The sequence below is a fragment of the Orbicella franksi genome, chromosome 14 (assembly GCF_964199315.1).
Source record: "Orbicella franksi chromosome 14, jaOrbFran1.1, whole genome shotgun sequence".
Taxonomy (NCBI): domain Eukaryota; kingdom Metazoa; phylum Cnidaria; class Anthozoa; order Scleractinia; family Merulinidae; genus Orbicella; species Orbicella franksi.
In genome coordinates, this window is record NC_138158.1 from 18,625,416 (window position 1) to 18,648,580 (window position 23,165).

The following is a 23,165-nucleotide window of genomic DNA, read 5'->3' on the forward strand; positions in this document are numbered from 1 at the left end:
CTGTTGCACATTGTAATTTAGCGTTGTGCGACATGCAATCGGTCTGGTTGTAATGCTAATCGTATTTGATAAAATCTCAAGTTTTTTTTCGACACATGCTGGGGTGACATACTACTAGATTGGCGTGGCAGGGAGCCGCGAGTCAAGTCAGTCAACTCCCAAAGCTTGACAGAGGAGTGATAGTGAACCACTGGTGGAAGGACTGCAGATTGTCCCTACGCTTTTCTCTGATAGGCCTCTGTGTTATTCTAATGAACTGAACTGTCACTACTTAAAACTTGTAATCAGTTTATGTAAATCGTGAAATGTTGAACATTTGTGCAAGAGCAGTGAAAGCGTGACTGGGCTGCTCGTACGGTTGTGTGACAACTTTTACTAAGTCTCGAATATCAGCCCCACAGCATGGTTGCCGATATAGTAAAAACAGATTCATGAGGCCCCCGATTCTTACAGCAGAAAGCTTGGGCTCTTTAAGGCAATGTGGAGTGGTATTGAGGGGAATCGACGGCTTTTAGGTATGTTTAATTGTAAATTAATGGTAAATTAATTGTAGACTTTTTAAATTCGTGATTATCTAAATTAGAATGTAATATTATTAATTTTAGTATATTAGTATTTAATTGTAGTATTGTACCATATTGTCTTCGAAAAGCCCCCATGGGGAAAGATAATAAAGGATGTATGTATGTATGCGTGTATGTATGTATGTTTTCTGTCACATTTTCGGATTAAATTAGTCGTATTAATATTTTGTTTATTCTGGTCAGACCGTTTCACTTCTTGTTTCCAATTTATATAGGCGAAATTTATTTGAAACTTGCCACTACACTTTTAAACTTACACTTTTGATGACCTCGGTTTGAGTTTGTTGTTGCACCGGTGATACATTGCCGGATTAACCTCTCGACTTCTTGAACTTGAACGGAGATCGGCTGTTTACCAAATTAGAATAAGGGCGCGATTTTGATTTGCCTCAAGATATTTCAACTCGATTAATTTACAGTCCTTTAACGTCCTTAGTGCTAAACAGCACATCCAAGTTGACCCATTATTGTGTCTTAACGAACTTAAAGCATTTTGCTGAATCGAAAACATTAAGGTTCCAGGAAATCTCTTGCGTTTGTTATGACGACAATTCACAGTGTTGTTTACATTGAGGAAATACACGCGATGACAAACTAGAAAATCAAACAAAGTTAACGCGCAATGTTCCGAAAACGTCTAAAAACAGTTTTTATGTAGTGGACATTATGTTTCCACTGATAGCAGTGAATTGACGGGATTTTAATTAATGACAGCCTTTTACTTTCGCCGTTGAAATTAATTTGTCTCTTGTTCGTGTATAACTATTGTGTTATTTGCGCCCAACACATTGACATAGATTTTCGTTTTTCTCAAAGGGAAATACTGCGAGTTCGAGCATGAAACTTGGCATGGTATATGTTTAATAATGATATTTTAAGGCTGTAAAGTAAAATAATCGGAAAGTGAGGTACCAGATGCATTTTGATGCTGTTAAACATGACCTATATTTTGCCGTTATTTTTCACACGCTTCATAGGTGTTTTTAAAATGATTCGGAAAACCACTATATCAACATCTCTGAGATTAGTTTAAAACGAGGAATAAATTAGAGTGGTTGTTCCACATTTGTGTGAAGTTTGAAGTCAATTGAAATTATTTTAAGACTTAAGCAGCGCTTCGTCCTCGCACCTTATTTCTGTCATTTTATTACACGAAAAACCGCACTTTGACCGCGCTTTCAAATTTTTGCGAATTTCTGAAAAATAAAAATTGGCTGGAACCTTTAAATATGATTTTTAGAATTAGGTCACCTAAGGGTATCTTTGGGCAAAATATGAGCGATTTGCCAAATGGGTCGTTGACCGGCGTTTCTCGATCGTAACAGTCAGCCTTTCTTAAAGACTTCTTTTTGGCAGATCGGTAATAAACATTTAAATTTATTGCGGCATTCCCACTCTCCACTTACTACTCAGTGTGAGCATGCACAGTTATTCCTCTTTTGACTTGCCTGTTATCCTCGATCAGCACAGTTATGATCTGCATGTAGTTGGCCTTTTTTTTTCATCTTACATGACATATTTCTAATGTGGCCTAGTTCATACAATGAACATTGCTTAAATGATGTTTTTTTTTTTCCTTTAACATACGTAATTCTAATTGTTGAAGGGAAAAAACAAACAAGATACGGAATGTTATGTCCAGTATGGACTATTCAGTTTCGTTTTATACTAAATGCCAAATTTGAAAACATCCCAAAAGGCAAATGAACGCATGCATTACCAACTCCAGCGAAGTATTCAGCCACGGATTGCGCGCCTTTAGCCACTGCTACACTAAACGGACTCATTTTATCCTCAGCTGCCTGAGCTATGTCGCCTCCGCGTTCGACCTAACAAGCAGAACACTTATATAAGAACTTGACTTTAATCAGACCTCCTAGGTAAAGTATGCATACAAGCCAAGTGGTCCACCAGGCTGGCGCTTATCTCTGGTTTCAGTAGCATGAAGCGAGTAGGAGTATTTCTACTCCCCCCTGCTAGTCCATCACAGGGTTACCCCCAGCATTAAATTCGTCGGTACCCGTTTATATACCTGGGTGAAAAGAGGTACTGTGAAAGTAAAGTGTCTTGCCTAAGAACACAGCACAATGTCCTCGTCCAGGGTTCGAACCCGGACCGCTCGATCCGGAGACAAGCGCACTAACCATGAGGCCACCACGCCTCCACAAGAACTCCTGGAAGAAAACTATTTCTCCGTCCTCTAACGGATGGACAAATAATTGGTGCAAGGTTGGGGCGATGTTGATTTGTTCAATCTTTTTTCAGGCAGATTTCTGACCAGAAAGAAACGATTTGAAAGCCATAGTCGGTTTATGAAAGGTAAAAAATCTGTTTAAAAATTTAAACTGCCCAGTTTCCTGTAAATTCGTTTGAGTTATGATCTAACTGGTCCTTGACAATGGGATGTTGAAAAATCAATTGAATTGTCTTCAGAAGGCATACGGAAGTAAAAAGTAGTGGTACGATATTATAACCGAGAACTAATAGCATTCCAGAAACACTCTTTTTGTCCTAATACATGGCTGCTCCAGACATCATTTTCAAAATTCCCTGACAGTCTCCCTGACGAAAATAAGATTTCCCTGACTAAATAAATAAAACAAATATCAGACATAGCAGTGGCGTCAAGCCTTTCCTTACATTTGTCCTTTCCACCTATTCCTGACAAGTTATCAACAAATTTGTCTTCTTCACTGAGGAAAAGCATCGTTGAGATCACAATGACCCCAAGGGTTTATTCCAGCCTTCAAATTATTGCATCAGCCGTGTTCGTGTTATAATTAATCAGTTTTCCCCTGAGTGACTTTTTTTCAAAACCTTAATTTTTCCTAGCCTGACTCAAAATAAAATCCCCTGACTTTTCCCTAAATTGAAGAATTTGCCTTTTTCATGATCATGACCACTTACTAAATAGTACCAGCCCTGTAGTATCCCGTTAATTCCTTACCAATCGCTTGCAAATATCAACGCTGTCCATTTGAGCGGCTATGTGAAGCGGCGTGTACGCACCGAATCCTTTAGCATTGACATCGCTCTTACTGTCATTCAACAACAGCTGAAAATATCGTAACAAAAATAGAGCATTACTCTTCTAATAAATACGAATCGTTTTAAGATAATTTCTAGCTAGAGAATGCTGAGGAAAGTAAATTACATATGTAAAGATCAGCACAATTTACACTCCTAGATTTTCAAAAGGCCGCTTCCCGACCTTCAGAAACTCATGAGGTCGACTTGCGGCAAGTCTATTTACACTCCATGCTCTCAAAATGGTGTAACTGTTTTGTTTCTATTCTCGTTGAGCGCCTGTTCTCTGCCGATGCTTATATCGGATCCTCCCGATACTACAACTTCCTACCCTCCCTTGCAGTTTGGAGCTCTACCAGGAGAGCTAAGTTTCTTTTAAAAAGTTTGGTGTCAACCTAGTAGCCCATCAGGCCAGTACTTTTCTCCGGTTTCAGTCAGCATGCATTGTAGCATGCAGCGACAAGGAGTATTTGTTCTCGTATATGGATGAAAAGATTATGTCCATCGCAAAGTTATACCCCAGAATTTATATTCGCCAGTACTCATTTATACGCCTGGGCGGAGAGAGACAATCCTAGAGTAAAATGTCTGTCCCAAGAACTCGACAAAGAGACCTCGGCCAAAACCAGCGAACTTGGACCGCCCAATCCAGAGTTTAGAAGACTAAACAAATGGCCACCGCGCCTTGCACACCCTTTTTTTTCTAATAAAAAGCTGTAATCTTACCACTACAATCGTCTCACTGTCTACTCTCACTGCAGCGTGTAAGGGCGTGTCTCCTCGCTCATCAAGGCACTTGACATCAGCTCCTGACTTGAGCAGCAATTCCACAATACTGACGTGTTTACCAAGGATTGCATTGTGCAGCGGCGTCTTGCCAAATGAATCCGGAGAGTTCACGTCTGGTGAAAAAAAGGAAGTGAAACATATTCACAGAATTTGGTCCAACTTGAATCTATTTTGGTTTTAAATTCAGTTTACACTGCATATCTTACATTACATTACTTACGGTGCATTAATTACAATACTTGCAACACATTGCAAATAACCTTTACAAAAGCAAGTCCTCTACTATCATCTTCAGGCTTGTTCACAGAGTTTCACTATATGTATTGCACTAAAGTCCAAATTAGTATTTCAGCTAAATCTTCACAGTATTACACACGAGGAAGGTTTAGGTTCAAGACTACGGTTAAAAATTCCACGCATGACATGTAAAAATCTTCACTGTACTGAAATAACCAACTCATTCCCCACTTGGATCGTATTTGCACAAGTAATTCACACATCCACGAGTTCTTGGAAAAACTATTACTGGCATTTAAACATCACTAGAGGGGAGGTCGATAGACAAAATAAATTGTATAGGACTAGCCTAGCGTGCATTATGAACAGGTCATTAGTGAGACAGTATTTTCCTAATGCGAAATAGCAACAGCTCTTTAAATCTGATTTTCATTCTCACTGCAACTCAGATCACCACATTTTGTTCCGCGTCGTCAGCGTTTTGCCCATCACATGCAAATTTAGAACATCTTCAAGATAATGAAATATTTTTCAACATTTTGATATGAAGGCGTTCAGGAAATTGATCCCTTTTTCATGTTCAGTGTTACAAATGGAAACTCATGGGTTTTAAAAGAAGTTTCGGCATGGTCAAAGTTCACAGTTTGCGCTTACCTACTCCTTTTCCGAGCAGTTTTTGTACTTCGTCTTCATTTCCAGACAAAGCCGCATGGTGCAACTTTTGCAACTTGTTTCCTTTGCTTGCTTTCTGAAATAAAAACAAATAGATATTAAAACGTTTGAAATAAAACCCAAGCAGAGCAAGATACTCAGAGAAACGCTTTGTGGCGTTGTCGGTTGTCGCGAACCTGTGAAATTCAAACACCATGGATAAGTGGCCAAATTTTGGGTCACTGTAGATACACAAATGCCAAAATCTTTTAATTGATCATAAGAAAATCGCCTCTGTCTGAACTAGACATTGTTTTAAAAGGCCAAATTTCAAGCTGACCAAATTGGCCATTACTACAGGCGTTGTACCAATGGTTTCACATCAGGCTCATTTCAAACATGCACAGTTGGGGTTGTTACCCTCGCCATCAAGCCTTTAACTAGAGGTAGGAACCTTAATGTTCTTCGCATTCCCCAAGGCTAGAGATTTCAAGCAAAAATAAATCAAATATGTAACTATCATTATAATTCACTTCACATCGTCTTCCCTACAACCACAAATTCGTTCTTGGTAACTGATGTGTTTGACCATCGACAGTATGTTTCATTTGGCATTCTAAGGCAATAAGACGCCTGCAAACAATATTTCATATGCCAATAGGCCACGTTCGATATATCAATATTCTAACATGGCCCCGAGGCTTTCGGGACAAAAATGTAATCTTTTGTAAGTTTCTTTAGTCTCGCAATTCCCAAAAGCGACTTGGATACAAAGAAAACAACACCAAATATAGAAGTTTGTCCTGAAAGCCTCGGAGCCATGTTAGAATATTGATATATCGAACGTGGCCTATTGACAGATTGTTAGCTCTCTTAACTTTGTTATTTGCTCGCCATAATTAACACTTTTTGGATTGTGTGGACTGCCTTATTTAAATTGAGGGTTATTTCTGCCATGCTTTCACTAGCCTTAGTACTATCATTATCGTATTTGACACGGTTTGCTGATTGCTGTGCACGTTGATGAAATGGTGGAACTCGCTTAATTTTCCCGAGAACAAAGGGATTAAAATAATGATACGTAAATAAGTGAGAGGCGATAGTAAATGAAAATCCAACGACAGCAGGTAGATTGAAGTCGTTTTCGTAGTACCATGCAGCTCTAGAGTTGTTTTGTGGAAGAGCTTTAGAATATAATTTCAAACATTACCAACAAAACGTTCTTTATAACTAGACTTTGAACAGGTTTTGAACAAGATTGGAGTCATTTTGGTGTCACGATGTAGCTGAACAGGTGCAATGTGAGAGCTATAAAATGTAATGAACGCTCTAAGTTTTACGAAACGTTACTAACAAAAATAAAGTAGACTTACTGGACTTTGAACTGGTTTCCACAGTCCACAAGGTTTACTTATAAATTGAATCTTCTTTGAATCCTGAATTTGAGGGCCCATTAACCGATCTTTTCGAGCGTTGCTAGGGAAGATTTATTCTCGTATAACCTCGTCATTTTTAGGTACTTCAGAGTTATTTCATGTGTTTTAACTTTTTCATGATCAGTAACACTAGTGATGACGTCATCATGTCACGCCCATGGTCATGTGACTAATACAGAAAAAATGCAAAGGCTTCCAGACAAATTACTTTCTCGGGATTTTTAATATTTTAGTTTAAATCCTCATTACGCTATGCATCGATTTTGTTTCATTTCTAAAAGGTCAGATTTTAAAAGCATTTCAAAATATTGAAAAATACGTAATTTTCTTAAAAAAGCATGATTTCGAAAAAGAAATGCATAGCTATGTTGCCAACGTTGGCTTTAATCGAAATTCGTCGAAAAAGGCTGGATTTAATGAAAAACTGCGTTTTCTTTAGTATTTAAAGAAACCGGAAGTGCGCCCGATATATATTGGAAGTTACCCTATCAGCGCGTGCGCAATTTACATTACCAGCGCACTTCGGTAAGATCCAACAAAGCCACACGGAGTTAGTTTTTCTCTTTCTATTGCTCTTGCTTTTCTGTCTTTCTCTTATTTTGTCTTTGCTTATACTTTTTTTACTTTGCATTTTGCGAAACACAAAGAAAAACATCTAAAATGTAAGCGAATTTGCAAATTTTTGAGTTGTTTTTATTTTCCGTGCCGAGGCTGACGTAAGTGACCGGAAGTGAAATTTCACCTCCTTAGCAACGCGCGAGCGCGCGCACGAATCGGTTAATGGGCCCTTAAGGTGGCCGAACACAGTTTTCGCGCGCGCTTTTGCTGATGCAATTCAGCGCGCGCACAAGGATTGCAAAGAAACAAACATGCCGTCAATACAGCGATCATTTTATTTACTCAACACCTACACTATCTGAGTTATTTTTCTCTACAATTGAACCCAGTGTATTGATGGCTTTAGTCTTTTATTACAAAGATATACTAGAAAAGGTAACGACGCAAAGAACCCAGCAATTCTCAGCTTTTTCTTTGTTACCGAAAGAACCCAGTTAAATGCAGCGCATGCGTAGTAAGTCAAAAAATTGCGATTGAATGAAAATTGCACTCTCGGAAATACACCTATTACTCAAAAACCACTCATTAGAATTTCACGAAATTTGGCACAAAAATACTTAAGGAAATAAGTAACTAGAGTATTGAAAATAATTGAACTTTAACAAAGGAAATTCTAGATATTCCAGTGAACCTTCAAGAAGGGATAATTAAAGATCTCTCTGTTAAATTATTAGCAAAATGGTGTTAACTTGTGAGAATCGTTACAAGCTTGTTACATGCAAATTATAAAGAAAATATAATGACTAGATTTTCTATAAATAAACAAAACCGATTTTAAAGGCCTGTTTATATTTATTCATGTTGCCATGGCAACGGCACATACGTCAGCCTAACCATCAAAAAACCAAAGTTTGTGTTGTTAACTTGTTTGCTGCCATTTTTGGCGACCGAGGGATCAATGGTTTTAAAGAAAAAGGTGAATGAACACAGGTATCAAAAACTGTGTTCAGCCACCTTCATTTGAATCCACATCGCGAGGTTTTAGGAACCGTATTTCTCGGCCTTGACTGAGTCCGTTTGGACTTAAGGAACTTCTAGACAGGTGTAGATCTGTTTGGTCTACCTGTAGTTTCTTTTTGTATAAAACTACTGCGTCAAATTGTTGTGTGATGGCTGTGACGTTAGACTCGAGAACTGGTTTAGCAATTGTCTGCTAGATTGGAATCTAGAGTTGGGTGAACACAAACAATAGCAGCACCGGGCATTGATGACGTCACGAACATGTAGCCTTCGCTGTATGTCAGACAACTAAACCATTTCATTTGCTATTTCTGTGTATCCATGGCGATGGAATCTATTTTAAGTGGTAGTGTGCCACAGGAATCGACAGATTTATCAGCTGTCAACATTTACATTTGCGCATATATAATTAACACTTTTTGCAGATCGTATGAATTGAGTTATTACGTAATACCGAGAGTTACTTCCATGTATGAATTAGCCCTAAGTTAGTATTAGTACTATTGTAATTTGATACAATTTGCTGATGTTTTTGAAACAGAGGGATTAAAATGAATACATAAATAAGAGAGAGCTCGAGTCGCTAGTAAATAAACGGCCCACGACAGTAGATGTGTTGGAGTCATTTTCGTGTCACCTGCTGTACAGTTGTCTTGAGGAAGAGACTTATTATGTTATTTTTGAAACGTTCTAACCCTTACGAGAGTTACTAACAAGCTAAAAAAGTACTTACCTAGACTTCGAATAAGTTTTCACAGTCCGCCAGCGTTAATTTCAACCTTCTATGAACACTGAAATTAATTTGAATCGCGTTTTACATCGCGAGATTTTAGGAATCGTATTTCTCGGCCTTATTGAATTGAGTCCTCTTGCATTTACAAAACGAGTTTGAACATTAACTCAGGAGGCCCGTTTGATCTACTGGTAGTTTATTTTTGTGTTAAACTACTGCATCAAATTGTTGTGTGATGGCTGTGACGTCAACTCGTTAGACTTTTGCCGAGAACTAGTTTGGCAATTGTCTGTTCAACGGTTTCTGTCAGAACCCGTTTAAAGGCCCGGAATGTTATCTGTGCAGAAATGACTGACCCGGAAATCAGTGCTACTTTTGGTAGAAAAATGCCCTCTATCCAACCTCATAATGCTGGCTTCCTCGGATCTTTCTCAAGTTAACAAAGTCTCTTTTATCGTCATTTGACGATGTAACCCTTAATTGCGACGAAGTAAATGCGAGTGAAATGTTACTTGTAATCTAGAGCAAATGAAATTGGATCACGTCTGCTTAAGACGTGGTTACACGCATATAAACTGTTGATGGACACGCATTTCCCTCACCTCTGAATCAGTTATAAACGTCTAAAGCAAGCTACCATAAAGATGAATGACCAACAGAAAATCTCACCAAATAAGACGTGAAATTCATCTGCGTCAAATTGAAAAACATGCCGTTTGCTTTGCCTTGTAACATTCCACTCGATACACTAAATACTTAGCACAGTAACAAGATCTTGCAGAGCCGTTATCAATTTTTTCATAGCAGGGTGAACTATTTGAATGATAAAATATTAATAACAACTTATAAAGCCGACTTGATTAGAGACTCATTAGAGAGGAATCTTGATTTGGATAAGCAGAAACAATAGCACCGGGCACTAATGACGTCACGAAAATTTGACCCCCGAAATATTTCTGTGCGTCTTGTGGTGATGAAATCTATTTTTAGTAATAGTGCGCAGCACCATTTGACAGACTTATAATCAACACTTATCGGATCGTATGGATTGACTTATTAATACCAAGGGTTATTTTTGCCATGCGAGCACTAGCCTTAAGCTAGCAACATCATCAATTTAAAACTTCTTTGAATCTTGAAATTAATTTGAATCGTCCTTTCACATGTACATCGCGAGGTTTTACGAGGCGTATTTCTCTGCCTTCACTGCGTATATCCGCGGGTATACTTGTAATCTCTGAGTCAAATTGTTGCTTGAGGGCTCTGACGTCACTGAACTCGTTAGCCTTTTCAGCACTGGTTTAGCAATTGTGCACTCACGGGTTTTCGTCTGACTCGCTGAAAAGGGATATTATTGTAAGGCGGTAATTTCTTTTGCAAAAAACTATCGAGTCAAATTGTTGCTTCAGGGCTGTGACGTCAACTCGTTAGTCTTTTGAGAACTGGTTTAGCAATTGTCTACTCAAGGATTTCCGTCTGCGTCGTTTGAAAGAGAAGTTGTTAGTTGCAGAATGTCTAACCTAGAAATCAGGGTAGTATTTTGTACAAAAAATACCCCAATCGTCTGATCCAACCTCGGAATCCAAGGTTTTCTTAAGTCAACAAAGTTTAAGTATTATGTTGATGGTCATTTGACGATGCATCGCCAAATGACGACGAAATTAATGCGAGTAAAATGTTGTTTGTACTGAACAAAAGAAATAGGTTAATTCTCGTTTGTGCATAAGGCCATGAAATCATTAAGATGTGGTTGCACGCATTTGAAGTGACCATGGTCATCCATTTCTCTGGCCACTAAATAAGTAAGAGTTCTAAAAGAAGCTCCCTTAAAAATGTACATATTCATGATCTATTCTCACCAACTTAGTGTAGGAAGCTAAATTCATCTTTCTTGTTGTATGTCACAATTCCAAACCTTGCTTCCTCGGTAACAGGGCAATATCAGTGCAAAAGGCCCGCAACAGGAGAACGTCGTGCAGACACGCTGCACTCGGAGCCAAGTTAATTTCATTGAAGCTTTGTAAATTATGTTGAATTTTACAGTGATGAAATCAAAAAATTGCCTGTCAGTAACAATTTAGTAATAAATTAAAGCCGGCTTGATTAGAAGGGAAACTTGATTAGATAAGCTCGTCATTTTAAGCCTAAAAACAAATCGATCTGTGTTTTAATATTAATTTGTGCCTAGAGGCCCAGTTTGAGTTTTCAAAACTTAGTGAACCTTATACTTAAATATAAGTTAAATGATGGCGAGATCACATGTTTGATAAATTCACAATTAACATTTGCTTTCTTTCTTATAACGGCTGTCATAAACATCTCGGATCTGATCGGACCGAGAGCTTACCGCTTACTCGTCCAAATACTTAAGTAAATAACACCTCGGTCTTTCAAAAGACATCAAAACACAGTGTTATATAAACTTCACACGTAAAGGCTTTGTAATATTTCAGCTCATGCTCAGTCAACTAATTCATACCTGATGGTGTATTTTGCGGATGGCATTTTTAGGTGTTCCAATATGCTTCTTGTGCGTGTTGCTATTGGCGTCCGGCGTGTGATTATCGACGGCCTCCGAAGCGTCGGAATGCAGACTTATTTGACTAAACTTTCTTAAGCTTATGTTTGATCCACGCTCCATCTGCGGGCTTGATGGGGGTTGAATCGAGTTTAAGGGGATATCTTTTTCTTTGCATTTGTCGAGTTTTGATAAAGACCCTGTAGACGCTTGCAAGTACGAAGTGGGTCGCTTTTTTAACGTCTGTTTTTGGTACATATTTCCCGGAGAAGCCGCCATAGTTGATTTACTGTTAACACTTTCCTGAAACTCTATTGAACACCAAGAAAAGACTGCTTTCGTCACGCCGCTTGAGCCGTTTCTAAGGAACCCAGTTATTTCTTTTTATTAAAAGGTGTTGCGAAAGCAGTTTGTAAATAACTTAGGATAGCCGAGAGTACTTAAACAGCACTTTATTGACATCAGTGCAGTATCGTGTAAATATAAAGCTCGTTTAATTAGACTTCATCCCACTGACGTAAGTCTGTTTACAGTAACTGATAATAAATTCTTTTCATCTGATTCTAATGTGTATTTGAATTATAACAACTTTGTAACTCAGAAAAGTTCTGCATAGAAGGAAATTTACGAACGTTAAGAAATTTCTTATAGTTCTTAATTTCAGTTAAGGGTTGACGCCTTGCCGGTTTCGGTGATTTCATTTGTCGGTCACTCCACCAGTACTTTATAAAATCACGAGTGTACATCGATGTCGGAGTACAGAGAAGACATCATATTTACACTTAATTCGAAAATCAAATGAAGTGCTTCAGTCACGGGATACTCACGGAATTCAATGACTAAAGAATGACTTAAGTTAAAACAATTGTGCGTGCAGGTAATTAAGCGCAAGATATTTTAAGTGTTTTGTTTCTCATCACTGCTCGCTCATTTCTTTCGGTGAAGGCGAAGGTTCTTGACAATGCAGTGACATTGTGAGGAGCAGAATAGAGGTCAGTTAATTAGTGGGATGTTGATGTCTCAAAAAGCTGTGTACCATTAGTGAAAATTTGCATGACAGAAGCGGTGGGCTGTTTTGTATTTCACGAACTTCAAAGCAAAAGTCACAGAAAACTTAAATAAACTCGGTTACAGCACACAACTAGCTGTACAAGTACAGTTACAGGTAGAGGCAACGTTTGCTATAAGCAATAACTAATGAGATAAAATTTCTTCCGGCTAACAGCAACGAGCCAGACTCTGTCTCTTGCTTAATTGTTGCTTATGAATATTTTGAACCAAGGTAAGGATTATTTAAACAGAGACTAAAGTCTGAGACAAACCGCCGAAATATGTAGAAAGAAGCAGTTGCAATTTGCTTTCGATCGGTTCCATCTAGGACCCATGACATTTGTCGATCACTGCCGATATAGAAAGTTATGTTAACTTCGCCAAAATTATTTCACTAATTAAAGTCGAATCGGCTCCTGTCAGTGACGTCAAAAGGGTTCTCCTTTAGTCACGTCACAGCGTGACACAATACCTGTCACGCTGTTTTCGCACGTGGTCCGCAAAGACAAAAGAAAACTCGGGATTTATACCACGACTAGTCTTATCGCTTATCACGAAACCTTGTTTAGCATAGCTGTTCCTCTTGTGAACATTGAGTTGAAATATCATGTCAGACAATTGTGATACATGTAACTGAAAATCAAGAAGTGTTATGTGTATAGCAATCTACAATTGATTTTATCTGGCTTTCCAGCAGACGTGGGGAATTAGCTCAAATGGGAGAGCGCTCGCTTAGCATGCGAGAGGTACCGGGATCGATACCCGGATTCTCCAAAACTCTTTTTTTGTTTTTTGTTTTTTTCCTTTTCTTTTCTTTTCTTTTCTTTTCTTGTCTTTTCTTGTCTTTTTTCTTTTTTATTTCGCCTCTCCTCACCTTAGTGCATTTCCAAAAACTAAAGTTCTTTTATCAACAGCTATTAATTTAATTTAAATTTGTCACAGCAATATTAGTACATTTTATCATGGTTCAACGGCTTGACCCCCTGAAATTCAGTAAACTCGTCAAGTTTTCGTGCGTTCTTCCACATCCCAACCACCAAACTGACCGGTGAGTCCGTCATAAAATCACTCTTCCTCCGTGTTATATGAGCTTACCGTAAACTAACGATCACCCCGAAAAAAGCGACCCCCGACGTCCGAAAGTAACAACCCTCCCGAACCTTCCGATTGTTCAGATCACGCAATCGCGGGGCAGATAAAAAGCATAAATGGCGGCAAACAGGATGCAACTACAGTGGGCCATGTGCCTGATAGACGATGGCTCAAGAAAGAACCCCGAGAGGAACTTGAGCAATTTAAACCATAGTACAACTGAGAAGACGGTTTACACATGAAGAGAAATGACGAATTTTATCTTGTGTTTGAACAAATGTTTTGTTACGAGTTTCCATCTTTTATTTCGGATAAAGAGCGGCACTCGCATCAACGTCAAATGACTTTCCTCTCCGAAAGTAATGACCCCCAAAAGTACAGTGCGTTGATTACATATCAGGACGTCCAGGTTAGGGACAGGTCAGAGCATTTTTTTTTTGACTCCTTCTCACGCAGTTCCAGTCTATAAAAATTAAAGAAAAATGCCCTGTCTCAACAGTGCAAAAAAATTATTGTGTGAGTATATAGGAACTGTAAAATCTTCAGCCAGTGATCGCAGTGAGTGTAACTGAAGTTATTTATCGTCAAACTCCCGGCCAAGTCAATCGAACCCAATCGAACTCAATCGAACTCAATCTACAGATTGAGTTCGATTGGGTTCGATTGAGTTCGATTTCCGAACGTTCGATTGACTATGCCTGGCTAATTGCCGAGTGCGTACTCGGCACTAGTACAGCGAAATTGTCTCTAGCTCCAGTAGAAGCTAACCTGATGCGACAATCAGCAATTGCATACATATAGTCCAGTAGTCGGCTTTGTCAGCGGACATGCGATCGGCGTGGGTTAATAATACAAGTTTTAACCTTGAAAGTTTGCAAGCGCTTGAAGCCCGGCCAAGCCACAAGCAGCCCAGGCTCGAGCTGTGAGAGATGATCATCGGGATAAGGTAGTGAAGGGGTCATAGCAAAATTCAGTAAGACTTTGAATAGAAATACTTTTAACATTTACGATCAATTTTAGGAGGTAGAGATGCCAGAAACCTATTCATAAAAAGGCCTTATTTCACTTTCACAGTGTATTGCTTGATGCCTGTTCGCTTCTTCTGCTGATTGGAAGCGAGTTTAAGCAAAATAGAAAGCAATAACTCGCTAAAAAAAAAAAAAAAAAAAAAAAACAGAATGTCTTGGACCGCCCTTACGGACTAAAAAAAATAGAAATAAACCCGGGCGGGAAAGAAATTTTCAGCGAACTGGTGTATCATGTAGGCTTGGTTACTGTCTAGTGGCATAGATACTGTTTATGGACAGTCAGGAATGTAAACTAAACTTGACGTTAAAATAAAGCTAAAAAATTATAGAAGGTTTATGACCGATGCAACGCCATTCTCAGGCTTCCACTAATCACATGTAGTTGTCCTTCTTAAAACAACTGTGATTGCATGGAATAACGAATTCTGGGTGAAGTAGACCGTGGACGTATTGTTAAGTGAACTTTTTTAATTTTGTTTTGTCGTTTTTTGATGGTGATTATATTTGAGCGCTGTCTTCATAAATTTTGATAGGTTAGCGGCTGACACCAACGGATAAACTTAGTAGCACTAATAATCGTGCGATGATTGAATAAAACTCGCATTCATCATGGTTCGCTAATATTTGAACGTGGTTTGTAACCATACCTTTTAAGAAGCCTTCTCGTTGTAATCTAAGTGATTAATGACATTCAAAACAAATTGAAAATAATCCATCGACTCTAGAAAACCACACAGGACGAGCGCCAAATTTCGTTTAATTATTGCACTTTGGGTAGAATTGTTTATATTGGTGATAACATGGCTTTTTAAAAAAAATTGTGACAAAAATCCATGTTTCCTTTTCATGTGCCTTCCTTCCGCAAATAATCGTTTCTTTACGGTTCCAACATTCTTTTTTTCGAAAATGCTCTTCCACTCAGATTAAATGAGGAGTCTTGCATATGCAATAAAGAGAGGTTTCTGTTTGCTATGGGCTGATATGATCTATAACAATTAGCTAAATACAATAATGTATCATTTAACATTCACTCACTAAAAACCTTCTTGGGGACTTTCTGGTAACGTCATCCATAGAAGCAGAAAGTTCCAAAGAACTTGAAGGAATTGTATCAAACTTTCCCAGCTCTCTGTCCATGACGATCAAGTTCTTACTTAGCTTTGCTGATTGTTTGAAGGGTATTAATTCAACACACTGGAGATGTTTGTTTACAGGTCACAATATTCGTATATTAACATAATTTTCTAATTTTCCTGTTAAGAAAATCGCGCAAAGTGGATTTGTTTTCATAAGCAGAAGTAAAAGGGATTTTTTTATCATTAGTATTAAAAACCTATAGAGATCTATAGCGGAATCGTATCGAAGATTTGTAGTGAGATCTTATACGAAGCTGCCGGAGCGAAAAGGAAAAATTTTAACTCAGTTTATGACGAGAGCTGTGAGGTTTAATAAACCAGTATTGTATTGTATTGCCATGCATTATTTAAATTAATGTTGGACTTTAACTTCCTGTGGTGTATGGTTGGGGAAATCAGTTTTGCGACAATGCGAGAATAGTCCAGTCTTATGTTTGCTACAAATATCACTTTTGTTGATTTGTGGGCACAACTAGGACCTAAATTAGTGCTTCTTTGCGACAGGGGTACGCACAGGCGGTGAGTTTGAGCTACGCGGAATTTTCGCATCTGGTCTTAACGTCATGGCCTTTAGTTAGAGAGTTCTTGAGGGCGGAGTCGGGGAAAGAGTGAATTTCGAAGCCCGCCTCTTTATGGGCTTACTGGTTTCATTTCCTCATTTGATTTGCTATATATAGATTAAATTTAAGGATCGATTTATTTACAACAGACCTGTTAGGCCTTCTTGCACAACAGCCATAGTAAACGGTACGGACCAAACATACGTCAGCACTGACAAGTGCACGTGTTATGCACCAACTTAACCTGAAAATTAAAGGTGTTTGCCTAGTGTTGATAACAAACACAATTCAAACGTAGAAATTCAAGCGCAGTTTATCACAAAACCAAGAAGCCATTCGGAGCGAAAATTTGTATGAATAGTAGTTTTCAGCTGCTCTTATACATCATTTCAGTAAAATCTCAGGAAGACTAATAGTTTTGTAGTTCGAATTTTAGTGATGTCATGTGAAAACCAGCTATTCTGTTGTATATAGCGAATAGCTTGGCAGTGTGCGGTTGTTCACAAAATGGCGGCCGTTTCTTTGAGTTTCCGAAGTGTCTGTGAAGAGGATTCTGAAAAAATTTTGAATGACTAGTAGATCACACAACAGAACTATTACACGATAAAAAATCTCAAGCCCATAATCTAATTGTTTTTCCGAAAAAAAAAAATGTTGAATGACCTTTAGAACATCTCGTTCTTTTTAAAATGATTTTGAACGTATCAGTGAAAAATATTCTTTTACTTAGAAGGATGGGAAGTCCCCAGGCCGTCCGTTTGATCAACACGGAAGTTTCGGTGCTTGATGTTTGTTTCTGAAACTCTTGCTTCTGTCGTCAACCTCTCACCCAATATATAAGCACCTACTAATAATGATTGCTTGTATGGAATCCAGAAGCAGCAAAACATTACAATAATTTCAAACACTGTGTCAATGTAGATAATTAAGCAACAGACCACACTTTCTATGCGTTTATAGGGGTAATAACCCACTTGGGATGTTGGGAGAACACTCAAAACGCTTGTAAAACACAAGCCGTAAATCGACACGCTATTGTAAACTTCTAAAATTAGAACACGCTCTGAATACGTAACCAAAGCTAACATAAAATAGCTGCCATTACGTAAACGTTTGAGGAAACCTATCAAATTTTCTGATTTCTGAATGGCAAGAAAGCTTCACCCAACAATAAATAAGCAATTCCAGACCAGGGTACAAAATATGGCTTGATTTAGACCACGCTATTGCAGGCCAAAAGGCTCGAACATCATGCATTCGATTTAAAACCGCAAATACGTGTGTAGCTTAAATATAAGGAGTACCTCCAGGACATGGGAAAGCGTGGGGGATAACATAGTCTTTAACTAATTAATACTTCCTGTTATAATTAACTATTTTGCATGCTTAACTTGTCGGCGAGGAGATAAACGAACAACAGAAACGAGATTTTTAAAAAAGAACCGTTGAATATCGAGATTAAAATATAACTTCACAAAAGTTCAGGTCTCACGAGTAATCATCGTTTTATTGCCACAGAACTGTTTCGTATGGTACAAGGACCACACTCATGAGGCAATTTTAACGACCTTTGGTTTTGCAAAAAGACCGTACTGGTACAGGGGCAACACAATGAATTCAAAATTAATGCATGCCAGTTAAGGATCGTTTTAAAAACATAACAGATTCTGGAAATGCGAGCAACAGGAAATGAGAGATTTGTGAGGTTTTAATGCGACAAATGACCTTCGGAGTCTATTTATACCATGCATTCTAGTGGTATGATTATTATTATACATTATAGTTAGAAGTCGTGTGCCTTTTGAGTCACGGTAAATAACTTCTGATATCTAGAGAACCTACCTCTGGAATACTCAACAACTTTCGTAGTAAGTCTGCGAAGGAGAGGTCTTCGACGAGATTATTGTCCTCATCTTCATTTTCCATCTCGGATAATTCGAGTCTCTCATCCATGTCTTTACAGGAAGACCCAAGGAAATCCCAAAATACCACCAAAAACGCAAAGGAACTATAGGTTTTTTTAATGATTAACATATCCCAAAGTTTCCATTTTCTTTCATTAGAGGTATAATTAAATCGCAGAAACTATCAGCTGGTATTGGCTTTCGTGCAAGACGCGACATGAAAGAAAAGGTTAATTTGCTTCCCGATGGGGCGTTTTGTTAACGTCTGCATTCTGTTTTCAGCAAAAAAAATTAGTCTGTGCAAAACCCCACTGTTTGTTTGTCGGGCGTCTTACATGTCGACAAATTTCAATAAAGTCAAGATTAGGATAGGGCTATCATATTGACAGGTGAACTGGTCTTTACGTCATCAATTCCACCTTCCTGCCCAGGCTCTCTCCCACTCGGTCATTAAGCAATTAAGCCCCAGATTTCGCGCGGCCATTTTTCTCTCGCCCTCTTATTTGCGTCAAGCTCGACCGACTAAGCGAAAGAGGGGCTATTCGTAGTCTAACAAGCACCTGCCAATAATGAATTTATTTTTAAATAACTACACGGGAAGGGTTAAAACCGAAAACAACAACACATTTTAAATGTGTCAATATGGGCAAAGATAGTGATACTTTGGAAAATTCTGTCAAATTTTGTTTCAAAAACTTTTTACCCTTAGCTAATGTTATTACTTAGCTATAGTTTCAGAGGAACTATGTTGGTTGTTGTTACTGACCACTGCAACCATTTTTAAAAAAATACATCAAGCGACATCCCTGCTGTTCTCAAACTAATCGAAATTTCACGATTTTATATACTGTGTTGAAATCAAATCCTGGATCAAAATTTCACCATTGAATAAAAGAAAGTAGTGAAGACAATAATAATAGGGAAAAGAGTTGTCGAATTTATGTTTAGACCACTGATACGCCTGTCGTTAGTTCTGCATTAATTTTGACGAATTATCATACCGCTCGATGTTTGTTTTGTTCCTATCGATCGAGCCATACTTATGTTTAACTGTTGTCGTTATTGAGTCGTTATTGCAATGCAAAGTAACCCTTTTTTCTCTAGAAAAATTACGAAGCAACAAACTTTCATTTATGATGCTTCCATGGAGTATGAAGTTTGTTTTCTTCTTGACAAAACGGACATTTCGTTTTTATTCAGTGCATACTAATTTTTGCGGCATCTTTTTATCCGTAATCAAATAACGAAGTTATACACCGGACCCTCGATGCATAATAAGCTAAAAAAAAGAAAACTTCAAGCTGTGCTTGAAGAAAATAATAACAATTTGCCGAATACCTATATTAACTATTGTTCGTAATTTTGAGAATTCTTGAGAATTCTTTAATTATTAAAGTCTACATTATCGTTGGCATAATTACCAGCTGCAAGCAAGCCTTGTACTTCTAAAATCCCTTTTATTTCTGAAACTCTCAAGTATTTAATGCCTAACTGTGAAAGCGCTAACGCTGGACATGTTAGTTGTTAGAGAGAAAGACTTTTGAACCCCCCTGTGCCGTTTTTGATCTCTTCTTTTGTGTAGCGCGGGTTTGAATCTCAAGTCTAAACCTTACCCCACTTCTACATTTAAGACGTGTTATTTCGAAAGTGCATGTACCCCGTTTGTTGGCGAATTCAAAATGAGGGGTGGCAAATTGTCCTTCAAAAACCATGCGCTCGCACAATTCACAGAATTTCACAAGTCTCGCAGTCTCGATTTTTTTTTACAAAGCTGTCTCAGAGTCTCTATTATTGTGAGGCTAAGAAAGTCTCGATCGAAGTCCCGATTTGTTTGTGTGTTTTTGTAAATGTCATCTGAACGTCTCTTCCACGCATTTTACTTCGAAGTATCGGTCTCGCAATTTAAAAGTCACAATATCTCGGTCTCTTAAAGGAAAACGCTAGTCTCGCCTTTTCGCAAAGAGTCACACCAATCCTTAAATTAACCGCTTTCTGCGATTTCATTTGTCCCGTTTGGACCCCAAGAGCGCCAAATTCAAATGCATGAAATAAGAGGAATAAAAATAGTGTCTCGTGAAAGTTCTTTTTATCATATCGCAACATTTCATCAACGAGCTCCAAAAGTTAGCGGCAAATTAGTCGACCTGAAGTTTGATCCTTTTCTAGATCTTACGAAGGACGCCTAAGCCTCAGGCGATTTTATTCAATTCAGTAGCAGTGACAGAGGCTGAAAATGTTTCCCAAATTGTCTGTAAAGTGTAACGGCGGCCGGACTTCAGCTGCTACAGGCTGTACTTCGGTAATAACAGTGTCCTTCGCGTAGCTACTTGAATCTAGTAAGTTAACACAAGTTTATAGCACCGCAAGCTGCCTTGCAGCTTACAAGCACTAGTTTTAACGCAAAATTTTCAAATTAGCTACGAAAGACAGTTGTTGTTACGTTCGATCTCAGCTTTTTCGAATTCAATAACAGTGCGTCGGTCCAAAATATTTTACTAAAACCTCATGATTCTCAGGATAACACACTGAAGAAATGGCATTTCATCGTGCAAAAGAGAGATATCTCGCTTTAAAACCCTGGTGTAGGATGCAATGCAAGCCATAATAATGTAAACGAAAAATAACTTGGAATTACTGCGCTGCTAATCGCTCGTTAACCGTTTTAAAATGAAATATCATAATTGTGATATTGACCAAAATGAATACACGGCCGTTTCGTCTCTCGTGAAATACAATCCATACGTAAATAAACCAGTTTCTTGATCGATTGTGTCCACGACCATGTGTGCGTTCCTCAGGAAAGTTTATATTTTTCCGAGAACTTTAAAGACCTTTTTTCGCCGCCGGTTTTTATAGCCTGCGAACAGGCTCCCGACGAGGATGGAAAAAAAAAATCGCGGGCGAGCAAAACCGAAGCGGACGAGCGCTAAACTTAGCCTGTTCTCAGGCTACGGCTCATTACTGCACTTCTCGTCTGGTGAATATTCGCCCAATGTTTTAGTGTATCTATATCATTGTGACAACTGATGGCACAAAAAGCTTGAAATATACTGTCAAAAATCTAACCTCTTCCAAAGTAGATAATCTTCCTGTAAACTTGAGTGTTTCGGCGTCATCTTCCTCCCCTTCAGGTTTCAGGTCTGAAAAGTCAAGAAGTTCTTCCATGTTGTCCCAAAGTCTGAGTCCGACTGAAACTGACAAACCAGTATGGAGCTAATGTGCAAACACTATTAACATATTTATGAATTTTAGTTGTAATAATCTTTTGGCGTTTTCCGTCATTAATTTTAATTTACGTGCATGTACATGTGACGTTTCCTAGGAGCGAAATGACAAGAAAGGGAAGTTTTAACTTGTAAATGTAGGCGTATTTTATGAACACCTGTTTGCATTTCGTTAGACTAGTATTATAAGAACCGTTACCATTCTTTAAGGCGAATAGCGTGTTAATGTAAATATGTCGGTTTGTGACGTTTCCTTGAGTGAAATGAAACGAAAAGGAAGCTTTAACTTACAAATGTAAGCGTGTTTTATGACGCTGTTTGAATTTTGTTAGAATGGGGCATTGTAGGAACTGTTGCGCATTAGCAGTATTTTTAAGGCAGATAACGCGTTAAAAAATAAACGTTAGTACAAAATAGAACAAATTATTACCGATTTCAACTGTTTTATTTTTGTTCAAGAAAAGAAGCCTTCCGTGATGTTTAAAGATTGCATGCGTCTGGTAAAGTTACACTTAGCATTTGTCTTTCACTTTATAAATATGGCCAATAGCCATCTTACTCTTTTTTACCATGTCTCAAAATTTTGCAAGGACCCTTTAAGACTTTTCAAATTGTTGACAGCTCATTGGAATAATTTTGCAGAGAAATATTACTTTTCCAATAAAAATAAGTAAATAGCTGTTTCTTTTTTAAAGCCGAAAAAACTAGTGTTTAGAGGATAATATATAGAGCTGGCTTATGACTCTTTCAGAAGCATTTTCAGTTGCGCGTTATTGTGAAGTTCTTCTTTTAACTTTTAATAAGTCCTATTTATCAGTTGAAGTAGCACTGATTAAGGTTAAGGTATAACACCTCTCAGACTTTTCAGAAGTATTATACCTGTTCCGAGGTAAAAACTACTAATAATAGACGCGACCAAAGATCATGTGAAAGTCGTTCTGAATAGAATTTCCGCGTTGCACACTAAAAGCTCATTAACCCCCAGGCGAGTTTTCGGTAGTTTCTATGCCTTCTGACGAGGCAGGCGGTCCTTGTTACAGAGGATGGTCCCATAATCATAATAGCTTACATTTGGAAGTACTAACGACCCAACAGTACATTTATGAGTCTTTGACCAACATCAAACTTCCAATTTTTTTCCAATGTAAGACTGCATTGTCAAGCAAGCGAATGATAATTTATTATTATTATTATTATTATTATTATTGGCTTGATTTACCGTGCAGATAAAGTGAGCTTGTGTTTTTTTTTAGACTAAATTGTCAGATACGTGCATGTAATAAAAATAACCAGCGTAATTATCAATCTTGATTTGCCAACAAATTCTCAATACCTGTACCTTACAATTACAAGCAATTTTTCATTCTTGTTTTATCTTTTGAGCTTGCTATTATGTCAGACTTTGTCGTAATATTCACAGTTTATATCTGACTTAACTTATTTTCTAAAAGATCGTGCACTAATCTTGTCGCAATTTGTACTAATCATCATACTTTGACGTTTTTTAACAAACTCGTCACACCTTTTGTAATACAACTTGTGGCAGTTAGTAACAACTTAGCTTTCGCATGCTCTTTAATTTGTAATAAACTTTCTCCTTTTTATTGATTTTCCCGTT

The 23,165-nt window shown here is 38.0% G+C and overlaps 1 protein-coding gene and 1 non-coding gene across 6 annotated transcripts in view; one reads left to right on the plus strand and one right to left on the minus strand.

Moving 5' to 3' along the window:
- LOC145467151 (transient receptor potential cation channel subfamily A member 1-like) overlaps nucleotides 1–21,512 on the minus strand; it is a 51,682-nt gene extending 30,170 nt beyond the window's left edge. For 2 of the 5 annotated variants that reach the window (XM_081450692.1, XM_081450697.1), the window contains exons 1-5: nucleotides 11,515–12,240; nucleotides 5,292–5,385; nucleotides 4,338–4,513; nucleotides 3,532–3,639; nucleotides 2,305–2,413 (exon numbers count right to left, since the gene is read on the minus strand). In XM_081450692.1, coding sequence (XP_081306818.1) covers nucleotides 2,305–2,413; nucleotides 3,532–3,639; nucleotides 4,338–4,513; nucleotides 5,292–5,385; nucleotides 11,515–11,832 — 805 coding nt within the window. In that variant the 5' untranslated portion in view covers nucleotides 11,833–12,240. The other 3 variants (XM_081450693.1, XM_081450695.1, XM_081450694.1) reach the window with 3 other exon arrangements.
- On the plus strand, nucleotides 13,305–13,377 carry Trnaa-agc (transfer RNA alanine (anticodon AGC)). The gene has a single exon. It is a non-coding gene; the product is annotated as a tRNA-Ala (tRNA).
- Nucleotides 21,513–23,165: the final 1,653 nt, after the last annotated feature.